Source organism: Pinus tabuliformis, chromosome J (genome assembly GCF_031772625.1).
Source record: "Pinus tabuliformis cultivar Carrire ecotype Pingquan chromosome J, CPIR1, whole genome shotgun sequence".
Classification (NCBI taxonomy): Eukaryota; Viridiplantae; Streptophyta; class Pinopsida; order Pinales; family Pinaceae; genus Pinus; species Pinus tabuliformis.
In genome coordinates this window covers 269023736-269049158 of record NC_142295.1, presented here as the reverse complement: position 1 = coordinate 269049158, position 25423 = coordinate 269023736, and the positions used below count along the sequence as shown (strand labels likewise).

The following is a 25423-nucleotide window of genomic DNA, read 5'->3' as shown; positions in this document are numbered from 1 at the left end:
CTCACACAAAGGCACCTTTGTGGATAGCGCCATGTTTTGAAGCTTGCATTCTATCACAAGAGGGATTTTGGAACCCTCACACAACTATTCTTGAAGTGAAACCATCGCGTGGGTCCCATGGACGTCAAATTAATTATCACATGATCCCGCAAAGGAGTTTCTCCTATAGCAAAACATCATGGATAGAAAATGGAGAGTGAAATAAAATCTGTAGCGAATGTGGTGGATAAAGCAAACATCATTTCTTCGGTGGTCTCTTTGTGGCAGTTTCTTCGACGGTCTCTCCAACAAACATTCCATCCAATTAAATCTGCATTACAAGCATTGTTGCAGACAACTCTGATAGGTGTATATGTTCCCACTTACTCTCCTCTCGTTAAGGTCTTCTTATTTCCACTATGAGTACTTCTACTCATATTTCTAAACCCCCATCTAGCAGAGGGAGACCAAGTAAAATTACCCTAAGGAGTCTTTATGAGTACATTGAATCTTAAGAAAGACAAAGAGAAGAAAGATAAAACCATTTTAAACTAGAACTAATTGCAATGCTTGAAAACAACCACAAATTGTTAGAACATAAAATGCTCTCACTCGAGACTAAACTCCAAGGTATGAAAGGTAGAATTCAAGAAATCGAACATAGTAAAAAACCAATAGTTAAAGAAAATGACATTTTGTAAAGCGAGATTAAAAATCTAAAAGAAAAACTACATAGTAACTCAACCCTAAATAACACAAAAAATAAATGAGATATTAAACCCATAAAAGAAGAAATTAATAAACTAATTGTACTTGACGATGAGCGCCACGAAAGAGCCTTACACCTTATAATTGCTAGTATAAAAGAAAAAAATAATGAAGACACATTAGAATTAGTTAAAGAACAATTAAAGACAAAATCTCAAATTCAAACAACTTATCTCACCAAAGAAATAAGGGTAAGAAGGATACTTGATCATAAACATAGACTATCTGTGTCAAGGTCAGTTGTAATGACCATAAATTAGATATACTTAGGAAATCCCCAAGCCTAAAAGGAATGAGAATCTTTAGACATAAAGATCTTCTTCCAGAGACCAAGCTGAACTTAGGAAAGAAGTCGAAAAGGTCAAGGAGGCAAGAAAATAAGGGAAACGGACAATCATTAGGAATAGAAAATCTATTATTAGAGATAGGGCCCAAAACAAAAGTGATAAATAGGGAGTAACATCACTCCAGATCCTGTTCAATAATTGTCGCAACTTTCTATGGTGTAAAGGTCCTATGTTAAGTTGGATCCTGAGTGATATTTGTCTTATTCTTTTAGTTGAAACTTGGGAGCATGACGAATCTAAGGTCCCTCACCCTAACGGGTTCACTCTTTGGTCTGCCTGGAATGAGAAATCCTCCAGGAGAGGTTTTGGTGGTATAACCTGTTATATTAGGAACAATGTTTCCTCTCACATTAGACTTCATAAAAACGACCCCTTCAATTAGTACATTTGAATAGAGATCTCTGATTCTACGACCAATAGGATCTTTCTTGAAATCTACTAATTTTCCCCTATCAAATCTATATCCTATAAGAAAAACAACCTCGATAAGGATTGTCCTTCCAATACCTTAGAAAAATACATATACAACCTAAGGAATGAAGGCAGTATCCTTTTGCTTGGGGAGTTTAACGCTCGAATTGCTACTAACCAAGTTATTATGTTAAGTAACAACTCTGACCCCAACCCCTTGTGGCTTGTCGAGGATGGTAACTTACCTAATAGATTCAAGAAAAAATTTGAAGACATAATCGAGAACTTATTCAGCACTGAGCTCCTCAAACTTTGTAGTTTCCAAGAACTAATCATTTGTAATGGTATTAATAAATGGCCTCTCTCTTGTTAAATGACCTATTTCCATGGGTTGGGTAGCAGAGTCGTGGATTATGCAATTTCTAACATCCATTTCCTCAACCATATTACAAATTTTGAGCTTCTTAACGGGTGCGAGCCTGACTCTTACCACAAATATTTGTCTTTATCCCTCAATATTGCTATTCATACCAACCACATGAAGGAGAATAGTAAAATAAAAAGACACACTCACTTCGATAGAAGTAATGTCAACCTTTTCATAAGGGATTTGGAAATATATTTAGTCTCCCTGACTTATGTTAACAACATTCATCAAACCTATTACCATTTTACTACTACCCTTTCCACTAACATTAGCAAGTTCTCTAATAAGACTTCATATAAGAAAAATAATATAATTTCCACTCCTTGGTATGACAGAGACTGTAAATTTTTTAAGTGATCAGAGTTGCCCCTAATGAAATAATTAAGCTCCAGAATATCAGTATATACAAAGCTCTCATTAAGAGGAAGAATATGTCATATATTAATAAGAGACAAGATAACCTTCTCCACCTTTCTAAAGTTGTGCCTAGAAAGTTTTGGCGGAATGTGCTTGTTCATAAAACTAAAGATAATCATTCTATCCCCGTAGAAAATTGGGATAACTATCTTAAGAACTTGTATGACTCTCTGGAAACCATGGGCACCATCTTAAACACTCCTATTAAGGATAATATATTTTCTCTGGAAGACATTGAGTCTGGGATTAATAAGCTTGCTAATGGGAAAGCCAAAGGTATTGAAGGTTACCAAGCTGAGATCTTTAAAATGGGAATACCTATCCTCATTCCTCATTTCCACAAGATTCTCAATTTGGTTATAAAGAATGTATTCCCTAATATTTGGATGCAAAGATTTATTGTGCCTATCTTCAAAAATGGGAACAAAAGCATTCCCTCTAACTACAGGACTATTATGATTAGCCACATCCTAGCCAATCTTTATGGGCTCATTCTGGAAAAAAGTCTTAGCCTTTAGCTTGAGAACCACGGTAAAAGAGCTAAAGGAAAAGCTGGTTTTAGGAGACATCACTTGACTATTGACCACCTTATCACTCTTAGGACCATTGCAGAGGGATGTTACAATAGCAAAACCAATCTCTTCTATTGTTTTGTGGGCTTTAGAAAAGCTTTTGATACTGTCCCTCCAGATAAGATCTGGGAGAGGCTTGAAGAGATCATGGTTCCTCCTGAACTGGGGATTGTTGTGATCCATCTCTACAACACTGTCATTGCCAAGATTAAGACCAATAAACGGTGGTCTGAATATGTTAAATGCAATATCAGGGTTAAGCAAGGGTGTCCCCTTTCCCCTACCCTTTCTGGTATTTACACCAATAAACTAGATGAGTGTCTCGAAACTGCAGGTTGCAAGGGCATCGAGCTTGCTGGCATTATCACTACTCTTATCCTTTATGTTGACGGTATCATTCTTCTTTCAAAGAGCCATGATGACCTAGAAAAGTAACTTAAGACTCTTCATGTTTATTGCTCCAATATGGGTATGATAGTTAATATCGACAAGACTAAAGTTATGATCATTAAATCCAAAAAGATCACCCATGGTAGTTTCATCTATGATAACCATTATCTAGAGCAGGTGTATTATTATAAATATTTGGGTATTGAATTTCCTTATCAGATCAACTGGAATTATAGCACCAAGAAAATAATTATTGGAGGTTGGGAAGCTTAGTATGAGCTTGAAAACAATTGTAAGTCAGTTAATCTTTACATTTGGAGTAAAAAAAGGTTCCCCTTTGAGACTATCATCACCCCCTGTTATCTTATATGGATGTGAAGTTTGGGGTTGTAGTATATCTAGGGAGTCATGGAGAAATATTGAGATGATCCAAAAGAAATTCATAACATATAACCTCAAGATCAAGGGAAATACTCCCTATCCTATCGTCTTGATTGAAGCTGGCATGTTCCCCATTGAAGGTGTGGCTATGTTTAGATATCAGATGTATAAGAAGAAGCTTCACAATATAGAATCCAAGAGGCTCCCAAAAATTGCTTCTAACTTTAGTCAAAATCCCCACTTGTCCCTCAAGCGTGGGTGGCATAAGGATGCTCAGTGTTGGCTCAACCTTTGGTGGATTAAGGAGGAGATCATCATGGGAAGCAAGGATAGTATCAAAGATAATATTACCTCCAATTTTAAGGACAAGATGTGTGATGCTAAGGAGTTGGAAGGTAAAAGGAAGCTAAGGTACTATAAGGATGTGATCAACCATATCCTTGATAACCAAAATTATCTCTCGATGTTGACTAGCACTAAGAAGAAAATGAACATCGCTATGATTAGAACTAACTGTCATGAGCTTCGAAGTGAGACCGGGTAGTGGTCTACTCCCAAGACTCCTTGGGACGATAGAATCTATTAGATTTGTCATATTACAAAGGTGGAAGATGAAAAACACTTCCTTTTAGACTACCCAACTCATGCCCATATCCGCTCTCAATTACCTATCATCAGGCACGCTTCCAATATTATTGACTTATTAATCCAACCCAACTATAGAGATCTTGGAATGCTTGTTTCCTTGCTCCTTGATCACAAAAATAAGATATTGAAGAATGATAATTAGACTCTCTTTTCTTGAGGTTTGATAGACCACATTAGTGTGAGTGGATGTTAATAATTATCATCATCATCATCATCATCATTAATAATTTTTTATTATTTTTTATTTTTTATGAATTATTTGTTAGTAATCAATAATTAATTATTATTAATTATTATTATTATTATTATTATTATTATTATTATAGTTGAACATGGTTTACCAAGGTTGACCATGATTAAACATGTTTGACCAAAATTGATTTTATAAAATATGGTTGGCGATGGTTGACCATCAATGAATTTTAAAAACATGGTTGACCATGATCGATATTATAAACCTAAGGGAATAATAAACCCCAAGGATTAATACTAAAATCTCAAGGGATTATAAACCTAAGGGAATAATATTAAACCCTAGGAATATGAACCCTTAGATTGACCATGATTATCATATTGAAATAATGGTTGTCATAATGCGACGTTGGACCATGGTTGAAACAATAATTTATTTTCATATTGAGACAATCTTTGTCAAAATGAGACGTAGGAGCATTTATTACCATGATTAACCATGATCGATATTATAACCCAAAGGAATAATAAATCCTAGGGATCGATATTATAAACCCAACTCGTGCCCATATCTGCTCTCAATTCCCTATCATCAGGCACACTTCCAATATTCTTGAATTATGAATCCAACCCAACTATAGAGATCTTGGAATGCTTGTTTCCTTGCTCCTTGATCACAAAAATAAGATATTGAAGAATGATAATTAGACTCTCTTTTCTTGAGGTTTGATAGACCACATTGGTGTGAGTGGATGTTAATAATTATCATCATCATCATTAATTATTATTATTAATTTTTTATTAATTTTATGAATTATTAATTATTATTAATTATAATAATAATAATATTAATAATTGCTATTATTATTATTATTATTACTATTATTATTATTATTATTATTATTATAGTTGAACATGGTTTACCAACGTTGACCATGATTAACCAAGGTTGATCATGGTTGACTATGATTATCATATTTAAACAATCTTTACCATAATGCGATGTCAGACCACAGTTGAGGCAATGATTGAATTTTATATTGAGACAATCTTTGTCACAATGCGACGTAGGAGCATAGTTGACCATGATTAAACATGTTTGACCACAATTGATTTTATAAAATATGGTTGGCAATGGTTGACCATCAATGAATTTTAAAAACATGGTTGACCATGGCTGACCATGATTGATATTATAAACCTAATGGAATAATAAGCCCCAAGGATTAATACTAAAAGCTCAAGGGATTATAAACCTAAGGAAATAATATTAAACCCTAGGAATATGAACCCTTAGATTGACCATGATTGACCATGATTATCATATTGAAATAATGGTTATCATAATGCGACATTGGACCATTGTTGAAACAATGATTTATTTTCATATTGAGACAATCTTTGTCAGAATGCGACGTAGGAGCATGGATGCCCATGATTAACCATGGTTTACCATGATTAACCATGATCGATATTATAAACCAAAGGAATAATAAATCCTAGGGATCAATATTATAAACCCAAGGGATTAATAAAATCTAGGGATTAATACGAAAAACCAAGGGATTATAAACCTAAGGAATAATATTAAACCCTAGGAATAGGAACCCCTAGATTAATAAACCAAAGGGATTGATATTATAAACCAAAGGAATAATAAACCCAAGGGATACAAATTATAGACCTAAGGTATATAAACCCTAAGATAAATATCATAAACCCTGAAAGAAACATGGTTGACCACAGTTTATTTCCATATTGAGATAATCCTTGTCACAATGCAATGTTGGACCATGGTTGACCATGCTCTATCATGATTGATTTTCATATTGAGAGAATATTTGTCACAATGCGATGTTGGGCCATGGTTGATTTTAATATTGGTACAATCATTGTCACAATGTGACATTCAACCATGGGTGAAGATGGTTTATATAATACTATAGTTTATTTCCATATTGAGATAATCCTTGTCACAATGCAATGTTGGACCATGTTTGACCATTCTCTATCATGATTGATTTTCATATTGAGACAATATTTGTCACAATGCGATGTTGGGCCATGGTTGGTTTTCATATTGGTACAGTCATTGTCAAAATGCACAGCATTCGACCACGGTTGACCATGGTTCATATAATAAACCCGAGGGATTGATATTATAAGCCCAAGGGATTAATACTAAAATACCAAGGGATTATGAACCCAAGGGAATAATATTAAACCAGGTGACTAATATTATAAACCCAAAAATAAAAACTAAAATAAGCATGGTTGACCATGGTTAATTTTCATATTGAGACAATTTTGGTAACAATGTGATGTTGGACCATGGTTGACCATGCTCAACCATGGCTAATTTTCATATCAAGATAATCTTTGTCACAATGCGACATTCGACCATGGTTGATCTTGATTGACCATGGATGACCATGTTTGGTTTTATAAAACATGGTTGAACATGGTTTACCAAGGTTAACCATGATTGACCATGGTTGATCACGGTTCACCATCATTATCATATTGAAACAATATTTGTCATAATGTGATGTTGGACCACAGTTCAAATAATGATTGATTTTCATATTGAGAAAATATTTATCACAGTGCAACGTAGGAGCATGGCTAACCATGATTAAACATGGTTGACTAGGATTGATTTTATAAAATATGGTTGAAAATGGTTGACCATGATTTAAGTCAAAAACATGGTTGATCATGGTTGACCATGGTTGACCATGATCAATATTATAAACGCAAGGGAATAATAAACCCTAGGGATTAATACTAAAAACCCAAGGAATTATAAACCTAAGGGAATAATATTAAACCCTAGGAATATGAACCCTTAGATTAATAAATCCAAGAATTGATATTATAAACCCAAGGGATAAAAATTATAAACCCAAAGGAATAATAAACACTAGGGATCGATATTATAAACCCAAAGGATTAATAAACCCTAGTTGTTAATACTAACAACCCAAGGCATTATAAACCTAAGGGAATAATATTAAGCCCTAGGAATATGAACCATTAGATTAATAAACCTAAGGGATTGATATTATAAACCAAGAGAATAATAAACCCAAGGGATACAAATTAGAGACCCAAGGTATATAAACCCTAAGATAAATATTATAAGCCCTAAAATAAACATGGTTGACTATGGTTGACCATGACTTATTTCCATACTGAGACAATCCTTTTCACAATGCAATGTTGGGCCATGGTTGACCATGATTGATTTTCATATTGAAATAATCTTTTTCACAATGCAATGTTCAACCATGGTTGACCATGGTTGATTTTCATAATCATGCAATCATTGTCACAATGCGACATTTGACCATGGTTGACAATTGTTGATATTATAAAACCAAGGGAATAATAAACCCAAGGGATTTTCTTGACGGTGTTGGAAATCTGTCAACCAAGGGGGTTTCCCTGATGTGAAGTCCCAATTAGACCTAAAATCGTTTAGAATAGGAGCGCCATCTGGAGTGTCAACCCGGTTTCCATGTATTCTTATAGATTTTCCATGGCTCTAACTGTTATCAAGAGAGAGGAACATGTATGCACCTTCGAAAAGCAAGTGAGTTTTCCTGGTGAGTATTTGGTTGTAAGTGAGTGAAGGTTCTTCTACTATGGAGGGAGAAAAGATGGTGAGCCTCTAAGAGAGAGGTAATAGTACCACCCTAGTAGAGACACATGAAACCAAGAAGGATCTATATAACATCCAACAAAATAGTCCAAAAATATGTGATCTTCATTACAATCAATCAATGTGAAATCTCTGTTTGATATCTAGTGGAATAGTCCATAAGGATGTGACAATTTCAACCTTTACAGTGCATTATCAATATGATAAGTACTAAAATAATCGAAATAGTTCAACTACTTTATTACAGATGAAAGAAAACATGAATTAGAAACATCCACAAATTAGTCTCACAAATATTCATAATCCATGCATGAAGAATGTGATGGCCATGAGGCTTCTGATATTAAGTAAAAGTTCCAAGGCACATGTATACAATGAACAGAACCAACTCCAATAGTTTTGCATTGGAGCCACTCCTTTCTCCTCAAAAGAACTAGCTTGTCTCTCGAATGCGTTGTGGGAGGAGCCAAGGGGAAATTTTTTTTGCTCATATAATGATAGTGTATATACAACCAAGAGGTGATGCTTCACCTTCCTTGTGACTCTTTGACTACCCCCATGACTGTTTGAACTGCTATGAATCTTCGACTTTACATGACTCTTCATATTTTGAATGTTCTTTGGAATTCCATTTTACAATACATTTTTAATAGATAATTACATAGCCCACAATAAGGATGTGGAATATGATGACTCGTGACCGAACAAGACATGACATTGATGATTTGGCAATGCCAAACTCTCTTTCTTGCTGCTTCTTTCTTTCTGTGTTCAGAAAGAGATGTATCCAATGCTTCATCTTCATGAGAGATATGATTTGTTCTTCATATCTACCTTCCAAAGGGTTGTGATCAGTTGGAAGCTTCATGCGGTCTTGATCATTGGGCTTCTATTGTAATCCAATGTTCCTTTTACTTCTTGTATGATGATCATATTATCTCTTTATCTCCATATGTGTCTTCTACAATGTCCTCCTTCTCCATCTCCTTCTTCATCATTTTGCCATAGCATGATAGAGTTCTTGCATAGGCAATCTATTCATGACAAGATAACATCAATCCGATAAACCCCTTGTCTAAGATGTTGCATGATGATCCACTTATTGAGCCAGAACTAGGTCGCAAGATGAGGGAGAGGCTTAGTGACTGCACAATTATGTAGCTCAGGTAGTCAATGGTCAGGCTTGAGCCTTAAGACTGCACAATGCGTAGTTTAGGCTTGGGCTGACGAAAAATATTGCATAGTGGGGGAGCTCAGGGAGCTAGGTTAAGGGTTTGATCACTGATTTTTTCCATTGCATAGTTTTGGAAGATTGAGGAGCCAAATTCATTGTGAAATTACACAATTCAAGAGCTCAGGGCTAAGGCTTGAGCCTTGAGACCGTGGAATGCATAGTTCAGGATGTATTGTGCAGGAAGATTGTGCAATTTTGAGGCTCCATGAGTAAAGGTACAAGGTTTTGTACTATTTATGTCAACTACACAGTTATGGGAGGCAAAGCGAACTTGGTGATTACATATTTACATAGTTCAAGAGCTCAGGGTTTTGACTTGAGATCAAAGATTGCGCAGTACACAGTTGGGTCCAGGTTGGAGGGATGAATTGCGCAATTTTGGAGGACAAGGCTCAAGCATGAGCACTAAGACTATGCAATGTGCAATCCTAGAAGATGGGAAATGTGCATTACATAGTGTTAAGAGGCAAGGTTGTATCTTGAGGGCTAGGATTGCACAATGCATAGTTTAGGAAGGTTGGATGAGGCTAAGTTGCTGGGAGTTTTTCGAAATTTGGCTAAGTATGGGATCAGTGAAATTGATGTGAACATTGATAAGAATTGGAATTGATCACACACTTAGAGTTCTTGAAGACATAAAAACATAGATCATCCAAAACAAATTAACAATGTATTTCCATCAATGTGACAACTTTACGACAAGTGCGACACTAGAAATGCACCTTGTGATGACCATGACGACACTTGTGTGATAGTGCTTAAACCTTTGGCAATGAGTGCGAAAAATGTTTTCATGGTATGATCAACTCATTTTCACGAAGATAAAACCTTAAAACCACCAAAATGATCTTATACAGTTTGTGTGATAACTAAAATGTTTAAAGAGAAAAGGGAGAGGGAAACTTGTGATATGCGAACGATAGTGGAAGCGACACATGCCACAACAAAGATAACATGAAAATGACACTAACTAAAATTAAATAAAGCAAGAGAGATAGTTTAAAGAATGAAAATGACACTCACGAAAATGAAGGCACACAAAAGCGACAATTTGAAAAAATCACCAAAATATAATTACAAACACAACCAAAAGTGAGGGGATGTCAATGACAGTGTGCACTGACTGTCGACATGGGTTGAAAATTTCATAAATGTTGTCTTGACAAACTGTGCTATGCTTATTTAATATTTCGTAGAATAATGCATTCATAAACTTGTTGCAAACTGAGCATGTGTGAGCAACTAACTTTGATTGATCAAAGTGTCCATGAAACGACTGATCGTAAGATCCATAGTAGGCTCTAAAATTCAAGTATAGGAAAAATTTTGGAGGGAGTTTGTTGTAGCGACAACAGATTGATATTATAAACCCAAGGGATTAACACTAAAACCCCAAGGGATTATGAAACCAAGGGAATAATATTAAACCAAGGGACTAATATTATAAACCCAAAAATAAACATGGTTGACCATGGTTGATTTTTATATTGATATAATCTGTCGCATTGCAACATTAGACCATGGTTGACCATGCTTAACCGTGGTTTATTTTCATATCAAGACAATCTTTGCCACAATGTGACGTTTGACCATGGTTGACCATGTTGGACCATGGATGACCATGTTTGGTTTTATAAAACAAGGTTGGACATGGTTTACCAATATTGACAATGATTGACCATGGTTGATCATGGTTGACCATGATTATCATATTGCAACAATCTTTGTCATAATGCAACATTGGACCATGATTGAGACAATGATTGATTTTCATATTGAAACAATATTTGTCAAAATGTGATGTAGGAGCATGGCTAACCAAAGGAATAATAAAACGAATGGATAAAAATTATAGACCCAAGGTATATAAACCCTAATATGAATATTATAAACCCTAAAATAAACATGTCTGACCATGGTTTATTTCCATACTGAGACAATCCTTGTCACAATGCAATGATAGACCATGGTTGACCATGATTTATTTTCATATCGAGACAATCTTTGTCACAATTTGACATTCAACCATGGTTGACCATGGTTGATTTTCATATTGATACAATCATTGTCACAATGCAGCATTTGACCATGGTTGATGATGGTTGATATCATAAACCAAGGGAATAATAAACCCATGGGACTGATATTATAAACAAGAGAATCATAAACCCAAGGGATAGAAATTATAGTTCCAAGGTATATAAACCCCTAGATAACTATTATAAACCCTAAAATAAATATGGTTGACCATGGTTTATTTCCATACTTAGACAATCCTTGTCACAATGCAACATTGGACTATGCTTGACCATGATTTATTTTAATATTGAGACAATCTTTGTCACAATCCGACGTTCGACCATGGTTGACCATGCTTAACCATGATTGATTTTCATATCGAGATGATCTTTGTCACAAAGTGACATTGGAGCATGGTTTACCATTGTTGATTTTCATATTTATACAATCATTTTCACAATGTGACATTCGACCATGGCTAATTATAGTTGATATTATAAACCCAATGGAATAATAAACCCAAGGGATTGATACTATAAACCCAAGGGATTAATACTAAAACCCAAGGGATTATGAACCCAAGGTTATAATATTAAAACAAGGGACTAATATTATAAACCCAAAAATAAACATTAAAATAAACATCGTTGACCATGGTTGTTTTTCATATTGAGACAATCTTTGTCACAATGCGACGTTGGACCATGGTTGACCATGTTTAACCATCGTTGATTTTCATATCAATACAATCTTTATCAAAATGTGATGTTTGACCATGGTTGGACATGATTGACCATGGATGACCATGTTTGAAATTATAAAACATGGTTAAAAATGGTTTACCAAGGTTGACCATGATTGGCCATGGTTGATCATGGTTGACTATGATTATCATATTGAAATAATCTATGTCATAATGCGACGATGGACCATGGTTGAGACAATGATTTATTTTCATATTGAGACAATCTTTGTGACAATGCGATGTAGGAGCATGGATGACCATGCTTAAACATGGTTGACCACAATTTATTTTATAAAATATGGTTGACAATTGTTAAACAGGATTGAATTCAAAAAAACATGGTTCACCATGGTTGACCATGATTGATATTATAAACCCAAGGGAATAATAAACCCTAGGGATTAATACTAAATACCCAAGGGATTATACACCTAAGGGAATAATATTAAACCCTAGATTAATAAACCCATGGATTGATATTTTAAATTCAAGGGATAAAATCTATAAACCTAAGGTATATAAACGATAATATAAATATTATAAACCCTGAAATAAACATGGTCAAGCATGGTTGACCATGGTGGATTTCCATATGGAGATAATCCTTATCGCAATGCAATGTTAGACCATGGTTGACCATGCTTTACCATGATTGATTTTCATAGCGAGACAATTTTTGTCACCATGCAACATTGGGCCATTGTTGACCATAGTTGATTTTCACATTGAGACAATCATTGTAACAATGTGAAATTAAACCATGGTTGGCTATGAATGACCATGGAGGGATTATTACTAAAAGCCTAAGGCATTATAAACCTAAGGGAATAATAATAAACCCTAGGAATATTAAGCCACAGATTAGTAAACCCAAGGGATTGGTATTGTAAACCAAGGGAAGAATAAACCCAAGGGATAAAAATTATAGACCCAAGGTGTATAAACCCTAAGATAAATATTACAAACCCTAAAATAAACATTGTTTACCATGGTTTATTTCCATATTGAGGCAATCCTTGTCACAGTGTAACATTGGACCATGATTGACCATGGTTGACCATGATTGATTTTCCTATCGAGACAATATTTGTCACAATGTGACGTTGTACCATGGTTGATTTTAATGTTGATACAATCATTGTCACAATGCGACATTGACCCATGGTTGATATTATAAACATAAGGGATTGATATTATAAACCCAAGGGAATAATAAACTCAAGGGATTAATACTAAAACCCCAAGGGATTATGAACTCAAGGGAATAATATTAAACCAAGGGACTAATATGATAAACCCAAAAATAAACACTAAAATAAACATGGTTGACCATGGTTGATTTTCGTATTGAGACAATCTTTGTCATAATGCAGCATTGGACCATGCTTAATTGTGGTTGATTGTCGTATTAATACAATCTTTGTCACAATGCAACATTCGACCATGATTAACCATGGATGCCCATGTTTGGTTTTATAAAACATGGTTGAACATGGTTTACCATGGTTGACCATGATTGACCATGGTTGATCGTGGTTGATCATGACTATCATATTGAAACAATATTTATCATAATGTGACATTGGACCACGGTTGAGACAACGATTGATTTTCATATGAGACCATCTTTGTGACAATGCAATGTAAGAGCATGAATCACCATGACTAAACCTGGTAGAACACAATTGGTTTTATAAAATATGGTTGACAATGGTTGACCATGATTGAATTCAAAAAACATGGTTGACCATGATTGAATTCAAAAAATGTGGTTGACCATGATTCATATTATAAACCCAAGGGAATAAAAAATCCTATGGATTATTACTAAAACCCAAGGGATTATAAACCTAAGGGAATAATATTAAACCCTAGGAATATGAACCTTTAGATTAATAAACCCAAGGATTGATATTATAAACCCAAGGGAATAATAAACCCAAGGGATAAAAAGTATAAAACTAAGGTATATAAACATTAAGATAAATATTACAAACCCTAAAATGAACTTCGTTGACCATGATTGACCATGGTGGATTTCCATATTGAGACAATCCTTCTCACAATGCAATGTTAGACCGTGGTTGACCATGTTTTACCATGATTATTTTTCATATCGAAACTATCTTTGTCACCATGCAACGTTGGACCATGGTTGACCATAGTTGGTTTTCATATTGAGACAATAATTGTCACAATGCGACATTCGACCATGGTTGACCTTGGTCCATGGTTGGCTATGATTGCTATTATAAACCCAAGGGATTGTTATTATAAACCCAATGGATTAATACTAAAATCCCAATGGATTGTCAACACAAGGGAATAATATTAAACCCAAGGGAATAATATTATAAACCCAAGATATATGAATCCTAAGATAAATATTATAAACACTAAAATAAACATGGTTGACCATGCTTAACCATGGTTGATTTTTATATACTAAAAACCCAAGGGATTATAAACCTAAGGGAATAATATTAGTCCCTAGGAATATGAACCCTTAGATAATAAACTGAAGGGATTGATATTATAAACTCAAGGGAATAATAAACCCAATGGATAGAAGTTATAAACCCAAGGTACATCAATGCTAAGATAAATATTATAAACCCTAAAATAAACATGGTTGACCATGGAGGATTTCCATATTGATATAATCCTTATCACAATGCAACATTATACCATGGTTAACCATCCTTTACCATGATCTATTTTCATATTGAGACAATCTTTGTCATCGTGCAATGTTGGACCATGGTTGACAATGGTTGATTTTCATATTGAGACAATCATTGTCATAGTGCGACATTCGACCATGGCTAGATATGATTAACCATGGTTAAGCGTGATTGATATTATAAGCCTTAGGTAATAATAAACCCAAGGGATTATGAACCCAAGGGAATAATATTAAACCCAAGGGAATAATATTAGAAACCTAAGGTATAAACCCTAAGATAAATATAATAAACACTAAAATAAACATGGTTGATCATTATCGATTTTCATTTTGAGACAATCCTTATCAGAAGGCGACGTTAGACCATGCTTGATTTTCATATGAAGACAATCTTATCAAAATGTGAAGTTCGGCCATGATTGACCATGGATGACCATGTTTGATTTTATAAAACATGGTTAACCAAGGTTGACTATTATTGACCATGATTAACCATGATATCATATTATGAAAATCATTGTCATAATGTGACAATGGACCATGGCTGAGATAATGATTAATTTTCATATTTAGACAATATTTGTCACTATGTGATGTTGGATAATTGTTGACCATCATTAATCATGGTTGACCATGATTAATTTTATAAAATATGGTTGACCATGGTTGACCATGATTGAGCATTATCAACCATGGTTGATTTTCATATTCGGACAATCTTTGTCAGAATTTGATGATCGAACATGGTTGACCATGATTGACCATGATTGACCATGGATGACCATTTTTGGCTAAGGATGACCATGTTTGGCTAAGAATGACCATGATTGACGATGGTTAACCATGGGTGACCATGTTTGACTAAGGATGACTATGAGTGAACAATGTTGACTACCATTCAGTATCATGGTAAACATATAGTTGATTAACATTGACCATGGTTGACTATTTATACATCGACTGCAAATGTTGACAACAAAGATTTAATATCTTTGTCTATGTCATCATGATGACTCTAGATATATGTATCTATGCTTAATTGTAAGCGTGTTAAAGAGAATGCCTATCAATTAGCATGGTTCAATGATCTTAATGTTTACAATCTTTGACCCAATTGATCATGATTATGATGTGTTAGTATTTAAATTAATATATTATTAATGTGTAAAGTTATAGATAAATACAATAATCTATAGTTATTATTACATTATTATAAATTTATTAAATTTTAAATAATATTATTAAATTTAAAATGATATTAATAAAACATTAATAATAATGTACTATTAATATGGGTAATTATATTAATGGATTAATAACTTATTACTATTATTATTATATTCTAAACATAATATTATACACTCTAATAAGTAAAACCCTAAAAACCTTAATATTAAACCATATATATTAAAAACTATTTTTTTTGGTGGTGTAGTTATTTTTAATTTCTAAATTATTAAACATTTTTATTATTTTAGATGACTATTTTTATTTTTTATTAATTTGAGTTGCTTTTAAATTTATAATTAATTTATGTAGTTATAATTAGGTGGCTATTTTTTTTATTAATTTATATAATTATTTTAATTATAAATATACATGTCTCATTTAAATTTTTATTTTTAATTATCCTTAATTTTTAAAGTTCTATCAAATTTGGTAATTATTTCATTAAAGTGGTTGTGCTAGTTTATATTCATGTACGAAAGACAACTATTTACATCAAAACAATGAACAAATTTCAATCTCATTTAGTTGATACTCATTCTACATTGATTAACTCTTTTTTCATTTCCCCTTCATCCTTGTGTTTAAATAATTGAATTCTAAAATTTTCTATGGTACAATTAAATTTCACATGTATATATGATATGATTAATGAATATATTCATTACCAACCGTTTAATTTATATAGCTAACTAGTAATATCTGCTTTTTATTTCAAATTTTTGTTTTAATTACTAATTATTTTTATGTTTTAGTCATTCATATAATAGTATTAGTTATTACTTTTGTAATTTTTAATTAATTCTCTTTTACTCTAAAATTTAACCATATTATTTCAGGTTATTTTTTTTTTAATCTTAATAGCATTTCTTAATAAAAAAATTCGGCCCGCTCAAGCTTCATGTTCTTCCCTTTCAACATATCTTTTAAAATCTTTTGGCATAATTGTTGGTATCATGCCATAATTACTATTTATGTGCTTTTGTAACAATCTTTCTTTTACTTTACAATTTAGCCTTTTTACTTTACAATTTAACCATGTTCTTTGAGATTAATTTCCTCCTCTACAATTTTAATAGCATTCGTTGATAAAGATTTTACTCATTCTCTCTCATTTTAATGTGTTTTTTTGAAAACTTTTTTGCTTTCACTTTTGAAACGGGGTTACCCTCCTCGATTAGCTTCTTTCTAGTTACATATAACATTCATATTTAAACCTTTTGTAAGGCTGTGCGAATTTTTTTCCTTTTGGGAATGGATGGTTTTTTGCCTTGTCTTATGGAATTGACCATTCTGAAATCCACAATGGCTTTTTGTGCTCCTACAAACTCCTTAGCTCGATTAGCTTCTTTCTAGTTACATATAACATTCATTTTTAAACCTTTTGTATGGCTGTGGGAATTCTTTTGCCTTTTGGGAATGGATGGTTTTTTGCCTTATCTTACGGAATTGACAATTCTGAAATCCACAATGGCTTTTTGTGCTTCTTCAAACTCCCTAGCTGAGACGTATCGGTTTTGCAGAAATTTGGTCATCAATTATTCCATAAAGTAGTCGATACAGTGTTCCAGCAAGCGTTATAACATTATAGTCGATTCAATCAAGCATATCTCATTTATGTCAATCAAGCAGATATCATCCCCTCCATAATACACTTTTCCTGCGAAGCAGTGGTTGGTTCGCAGAGCTTCCTCTCTCAAAAGAAGGTTTGTAACGCTATCTTCCACTGCTTTCTGTAGTTGCTCGCTTGGCCAGTGAAAACTCCTCGCAGACATGGAAAGAGCTGAGGCAAATCGCGGAGGGGCCTGAAAGATTAGCGTTTTCGTTGGTTCGATTGCCAATGGAGTGGTGCTGTTACTGTGGTTCTCTCCCTGTGAGAACGCCCAAACGACGGTGGTGGAGAATGAAACGCGCATACCGTCCTTTTGTAACGCACAATGGGAGAGTGAAATCACATTAATCGTAGCCGTGGATTTCTATTTAAACGAAGAATATTCGCTGAACAATATATCCTGATGCCGTAGTATAACGATTATGTTTTTTTTGCCTGGGAAGTTACGGAAATGTTACCTATATTTTAAAAGAAATTAGTAGGAATTTTTTAAATCTAAGCAAAAATTAACCAATCTTATAATTAATTTTAAGTCCCTTAAAAGTTATTGTTGGTGTCTTAATCTATTTCCACCATCAAAAACATGATTCAAACAGTGTTTCTATAAAATTTTTGGATTTTTTTTTTACTCACGTCACAATTCTTCCACTCACTCCAATTCTTCCACCTCCATAAACCACTCCAATTCCTCCACCTCCATAAACAACTCTGGTACTCGTCAATGAGACGTCACCCACGTGTGGAAATAGGGATGCCTTTTGGAAATATTATTTATATTTAATGGATAATAATAAGATTAGTATTATGAATGATCAACATTATTATTTATATTTAATGGATAATAATAAGATTAGTATTATGAATGATCAACATTTTTTAAGATTGTTTTAGTATATTTTTAAAGATTATTTTAAATTTTAATCAAAATTATTAATAATTTAGAAGAGGTTGGTGTAAATATTAATTTGAATTATTACATATATTTTTGTTTTTAAGTTAAAAAAATAATTAAATAAGAATACATTTTTATGAGTTTTATATTGAAATATGAATGGACAATGATGATGTTGTTGAATATCTGTTAAGATTAATACGGTTTATGAGACCTTGAGAAAATAAGAGATTAGTTTAGATTATTTAATATTTTATTTCTATAATTGGAAAGAAGGGATATAAGTGTTCTTAGATCACAATAGTTTTGTTGACTTAACAAGTGTGACAATTATTTGGAAAATTAGAAGGAATCTCAATAAGAGCTAGTAATCCAAGAGAACCATTTTCATCTTCAACCTTCTTAGTATGGAAAAGATGACAAACTCTTTCTTCCCAAGGTGTCTTGGGAATTGACGAGTGCACGGTTTCACTTTAAAGCACATGAAAATTAGTTCTTACCTTGGCAATATTCATTCTCTTCTTAGTAATAGTAAAGGTAAAAGATAATTTTGGTTATCAAGATTGAGGTTGATCATCTCCTTATAATACCTTAGCTTCCTTTTCCCTTCTAACTCCTTATCTTCCCACAACTTTCCCTTAAATTTGCAAGTAATGAGGTCTTTAATATTGTCCTTATTCTCCAAGGTGATCTCCTCTTTTACTCTGAATGGTCTAGCCAACATTGGGCATCCTTATGCCAGCCTGACTTGAGTCAGAGGTGGGGGATTTGGCTAGATTTAAAAGCAATTTTTGGGGAACCTCTTGGCTTCCATGTTGTATAACTTCTTTTTATACATGAGATACCTAGTCATATGCATGCTTTCAATAAGGGAAAGAGTTGCGTCAATTAGGAGATAAGATAGCGGGTATTCCCTTTAATCTTGAGGTTGTAGGTTATAAATTGCTTTTGGATAAACTCAATCTTCCTCCATGATTCTCTAGATATACTACAATCCCAAACCTCACATCTATATATAGTAACATGGGTGACCAGAGTCTCAATGACAATCTTTTTTTACTCCATAACTAGTCGACTTACAATTTTTCTCAAGCCCACAATGAACTTCCCAACCTCCAATTCTAGTTTTCTCAATGCTATAATTCAAGTAGCAAGTAGCAATGATGATGAATGCCAATTCCCACATATTTTTATGAGGAAACTTTCTCCAATTAGTTATTATCATAAACAAAATTATCATAGTTGATATTTTTGGATTTAATTATCATGATTTTAGTCTTGTTAGTATTAATAGTCATACTCCATCTTGGAGTAGTATCATGGATAATTCTAAGCTACTTGTCAAGATCCTCATGGTTGCTATCTAGAAGAACAATATCATCAACATAAATGAGTAGAGTAATGACTCGACTAGTGAGCCTAGGGCCATCACATCCTACAACTTCTAGACACTCACTCTTAACTAGAGAGGACTCATTATATCATCTAATATCTTCCATAACTTATCCCTATGTCAAAAGCCATTCTAAAATATCAGTTTTATTATTGTGACATTCCACAATAAAAAAATAATTATCTTTATAGTTATATTAGGTTTGAAAATGAAAAATATTTTTTAAATAATCATTATATATATATATATATATATATATATATATATATATATATATATATATATATATATATATATATATATATATATATATATATCGATTTTTTTTATATTTTAAAAATGTGTGAAGTAATTTTGATTTCATTAAAACATCACTATCATTACTTTCATCGTTATAATCATCAAAATTTAATTTTAATAAATATTAATTATTAATTATATTTTATCTAATTAATAATTGACTTAATCTTTAATGAGCTATTTAAATTAAAGAAAAGAATATTATAAAAATAATTTTAACAAAAAATAATAACTTCGCCTTATGACAGAAAGAGATTTGCATGAAAAATATCAACCTCACCTTAACCCTTCAAGACAATTATTTTTTTAATAAAAAATAATTAAAGATCATAATTATCATCTAGTTTCTTCAAAATCACCAAAGGAAATCACCATTATTGGGTTATTGATAAAATTAATAGGAAAATTGGATGGAACCATTGAAAAGTCTCTGATCATTACGGTCCTATTTTTATGAATACCTGTTTGAATGTCAATTATTTCCTATGTTCCGTGTCTGGGAGCAAACTTTCATTCCGAAACGAAAACCATAGGATCTTGTCTCTCGCATTTGAATTATTTCTATCATCCATCGAAGGAAAACATATTTCATTGTGTCAAAATAGCTGTTTTTTATAAAAAATGTTCTGTTGTAAAAGGATTTTAGTTTCAGTGGTATCATAAAAAAAAAGTTTTCCAAATAGAATGAGTTAAAATTTTGTGATACAGTTTATACTTTTTATGAATAGTTATATATATTGTAATAATGATAGCTCATGTTGAAAAAGGAAAAAATGTTTCATTGGGATAGAATTCAAAGTCTGATGATTCTTGGGTTTGATTGAATTACCAACCTGTCATTTGCATGTTTCCAGATGGGTGGTACAACAGAGGTTACCAGGCTCCAACAATGTCAGGAATTGCTCGAGCAGGAGTATAGGTAACATATAAGTTTATAACTTTCTTCAAATACAGTTATCCATGGATTCCTTCGAATAGATTTAGTATTCTGGAATAAGACATGATACGCTGTACCAGTTAATTTCCTTGTTCATTAATCTTTCCAGGCGAATGAGTGGGAAAGACCTAGGGGGTATTACCATGAGAGAATTATTAGAGCTTCAAGAGCACATAGAGCTTGGACTAAAACGGGTTCGAACGAGGCAGGTAACAAAATTGAAACTGAAAGACAGATCGTCAGGTTTATACTTTCCAAAATCTCTAACAGATTTTAACGATAATATTATTCTTCATGATCTCTGGATCGCTGGTTTTGAATGCAGTATGAACTACTTAACGAACAAATGGCCGAGGTTCAAGCAATACTTGGTGCAGTACGTGCTCCACTCTCTCTGCAATATGCATTTTGTTTAGGATATACAATTCAATATAATATTTGTCTTGACATTTTCCTACTACAAATCACCTAATAGCTTGTGGAGTTCAGTTACCTTCCCATGTAATCTATTTTATTAAGGGGGAGAGAGTTGATAGCTTGTGAAGTTCACTTACTTTTCCATGTAATTTATTTTATTAGTGAGAGGGGAGAGAGTTTTGTTATTGAGAGGAGAGAGAGTTTATTAGAGATAATAAAGAAATAAAGATTCTAGATTGTTAGAGTTTTAATGTAGTGTTTTAAAATGTGTGGTTTTGCAATGTAAGAGTGAGTTGGAGCTAATGTCGTGTTTTAGAGAAATAAAGATTCTAGATGGTTAGAATTTTAATGTAGTGTTTTAGAATGTGTAGTTTTGCAATCTAAGAGTGAATTGGAGTTAATGTAGTATTTTAGAATTCGTGGTTTTCCAAGAATGAGTTGGAATTAAGTAAAAGTCATTATTTTTCAAAGTTGTTGTATTTATCTAATTTGTGAATGCAATTACTGTATAATAATAATAAGACTCTATCATTACTTTATGAATACCATTACTATATATGATGGGACTCTATCATTGCTATATATATATATATATATATATAATGAGACACTGTATCATTACTATATATAATGAGAAACTATGATGTATTTGGTGATTGAGTTGGAGTTAAATAGAAGCAATTATCTTTTCATGTTGTTATGCTTATCATGCTCATCTAGTTTATAAATCTCATGATACAGTATTATGTATTCGGTATCTGTGTAAGCCTGAAATAATAGAAGTCTCTCTTTGAGGCAGTTCTGACATCATTGTGTTGTTTCATTGTTCTGTTTAGTTTTACATAGTAACTCTTTGCATGGATTTGCAGGAAAAGAACATAATTACATGTTATTCGAAATTGTGAATATGAACATAATGGAAAAGGTAATGTAATCCTTAGATAATTTTTCTGATGAAAAACTGACGTAGTGATTGGCTGTGGGCAGGGCCTGGAGGTGGTGGAAGTAAATAACAAGCTCAGACAACAGGCAGGCCATTCCCGAAAAAGCTTAAAGTTTTTTGAAATTCGCAAGTGCTTATGCTGTATTTGTGGATGATATAAGTTTGTTCTTGTTACAGCTAAATGCACTGCTTGGACGTGAAGAAAGTGCTTCTGAGCCAGAGAGCCGGCTTGAAACGATGGCACAGCACTATTACAGTCATAGTCATGGTGATTTCTCCGCAGGGAATGACGAGGAGGAAGATGCAGGGTGCGATGAAGATTATGATACATCTCTACATTTGGGGTATAATAATATGTTCATATCATTGTTGAATATTTATACCCATTTTGATTTGATTGATTTGTGAACGTTTGAAAACTGTTTTAATTTATTGTTATTACAGGCCATTTGTTCCCAACTCCTGGAAAGGTCGCCATTGTCCGTCTCAGCCCTTTTGTCGCCCCATAGAAGAGGAGAGGGTTTAAACAGTAGCTGGGTTGCTAAAAGTATCAGGTGTATACGTTGCTAGGGCAAGATAACGGGAAGATTTTTTTTTTGGGTCAATCGCTAAATCTATAAGAGAGTACAAGATCGTATGGCTCTGGTAAACTATGAAAGAGTCGGTTCTTATCGGCAGCTATTTGAACGATGTTTACAAACTTACAAAGTCGTCATATGCACAATTAAGCGCAGAACAGAAATGCATCAGTTTTGTAGTCGACGTTATGATTACGTGACATGTACGGTATTTAAATATACTTGTGCATATTTCAGTTTCAAGAACATTCGCTTGAAATATGCGTTGAATTCATAATTGTATTTTGAAATTATATATATATATGTTAAATTTTAAATGATATATTAATTAAATATTAAAATTAATAATAATGCTCATATAAAATTAATTTTGTTTTATTAAACTTGCAAAAATATAAAAATAAATTAAGTTACTTTAATATTATATTTTTTTAATTTAGATAAAATAAAATTATTATAATAAAATTAATAATAGTCATGTTTTCATAATAATATTTAGGCAGGTTAACTATTTGAAATTGTTTTTATTTCATTAAGAATTTATTATTTATAAATGTAAGAAAATGATCTCAAAATTTAGAGATTTTTTGTTAGAACAAGAATTTATTTCTTTATGAATTACTATCAAGTTATTTTAATTTGGTTTTGAAAATAATATTTAATAATAATTATTTTATAATAAAATTACTATAAATTTTTATATTTGTTATTTTTTAAATAAAATTTATATTATTAAAAGTTTTTACAACATATCCTTTTTTATAATTTTTATATAAAAATATAAAAAGTATCATCATATACTTTACATATCAATATAGTAAATATATTTTTAATCCATCCATGTATATGAAAATTAAACGAAATAAAAGACTAGAAAAATAAATAAAGTAGAAGATAAAAATATGAGATAAAAAATGAAAGCTCATTTATTATTTTATGGTTATTATACTTGGTATTGAAGTATAGTAAATAAAAATAAAATTAAATAAAATATTAAAAGTCAAGTAAATTAAATAAAACAGAGGAAAATAAATAAATAAATTAGAAAATAAAAATATTAGATAAAAGAAAAATAAATGAGAAATAGAAGCTCAAATCTATTACTTTCTATTTTTCTATTTTTATTTATGTTTTTTAAATTTTTGGGTAAGTGTTGGCCAAAGAAATGAGGCACCATAAATATAGATTAAATAAAACTAAATAATCAATTGAAGCTAGTTTTCTCATTTATGTTTCTAAGAAAAAACAAAATTTTGTTAATATATATTGATTTCTTTATATTTTGGGAGCATTTTCGTTTTTGAAATATTACTGATGTTTTGTTTACACTATTATTTAAAATATGTTCATGGTGAGAATTAAGAACCCTCCACAGAAAATTTTAAGTAAGAGTTATTTTCATCTTTTACTCTGCTCAAAGTGTTAGTTATAGTTGAAATTGTGGTTACATATTTTATATTTCAATAGTTTCCTCATAATTTGGTAATGTAAAAGATTTATATAACCAAATTTTTCCAGTTCATGCTTTCATTCCTATTAATCATTAAAAAATTCCCATCAACCCTAGAATGCACATTATTGGTTTATCTACGATATTCAAGACCAATCACTCTATATTGGTTTATCTATGATATTCAGGATCAATCACTCTATATCATTGTTGCATTCTTACATAGACTGTCGAATTCTAAATTTTGTGTTTATGATGTAACCGAGATCTTTTCTCAAAGCCACTTTTTTGGCATGCATTCACGGTGCGTAAAAAACCTTTCCATCAGAATGTTTTTTGGCATGCATTCACCGTGACATATTAGAATGTTAGCCCATCAGAATATTGGGAATTCGATGCAACCCACAATTTTTCTTGGAACATTTTTGTCTTCATATAGACAAAATGGCAAGTGACATTACACTTCTTTTTATAACTGATATCATTGGCTATTGGGTATCAGCGTATCGGGATTTTAAAACTTAACCATATTAGAAAAACATTTTATGAAATGCATGACATGAGTTTGTCACGTCCTCGTAGATAGAAATACGCAACTTTAACTAATGATTGAGTTTGCTTTGATATGGAATCTTGAATTGTTGAGATACCAGGTGATCAGGAGTTCGAATATTGGATGATCAAGTTTCAGATATTTGGGAGAGCTACTGAAGCACCCTTTTATTAAAAGACCTGATTTACTTATGTACCTATACTAACATAAATGTTAAATGTTAAGTAACAGACTTATTGTA

At 32.3% G+C, this 25423-nt stretch overlaps 1 protein-coding gene across 1 annotated transcript in view; it reads left to right on the top strand.

Moving 5' to 3' along the window:
* Positions 1 to 23423, top strand: part of LOC149226805 (truncated transcription factor CAULIFLOWER A-like) — a 92268-nt gene extending 68845 nt beyond the window's left edge. The window contains exons 4-9 of the mRNA XM_089375367.1: positions 21159 to 21223; positions 21351 to 21450; positions 21567 to 21617; positions 22646 to 22687; positions 22779 to 22945; positions 23046 to 23423. Of these exons, the coding sequence (XP_089231493.1) occupies positions 21159 to 21223; positions 21351 to 21450; positions 21567 to 21617; positions 22646 to 22687; positions 22779 to 22945; positions 23046 to 23127 (507 nt within the window). The 3' untranslated portion in view covers positions 23128 to 23423. The remainder of the gene's footprint in view (positions 1 to 21158; positions 21224 to 21350; positions 21451 to 21566; positions 21618 to 22645; positions 22688 to 22778; positions 22946 to 23045) is intronic.
* The last annotated feature ends 2000 nt before the right edge of the window (positions 23424 to 25423 follow it).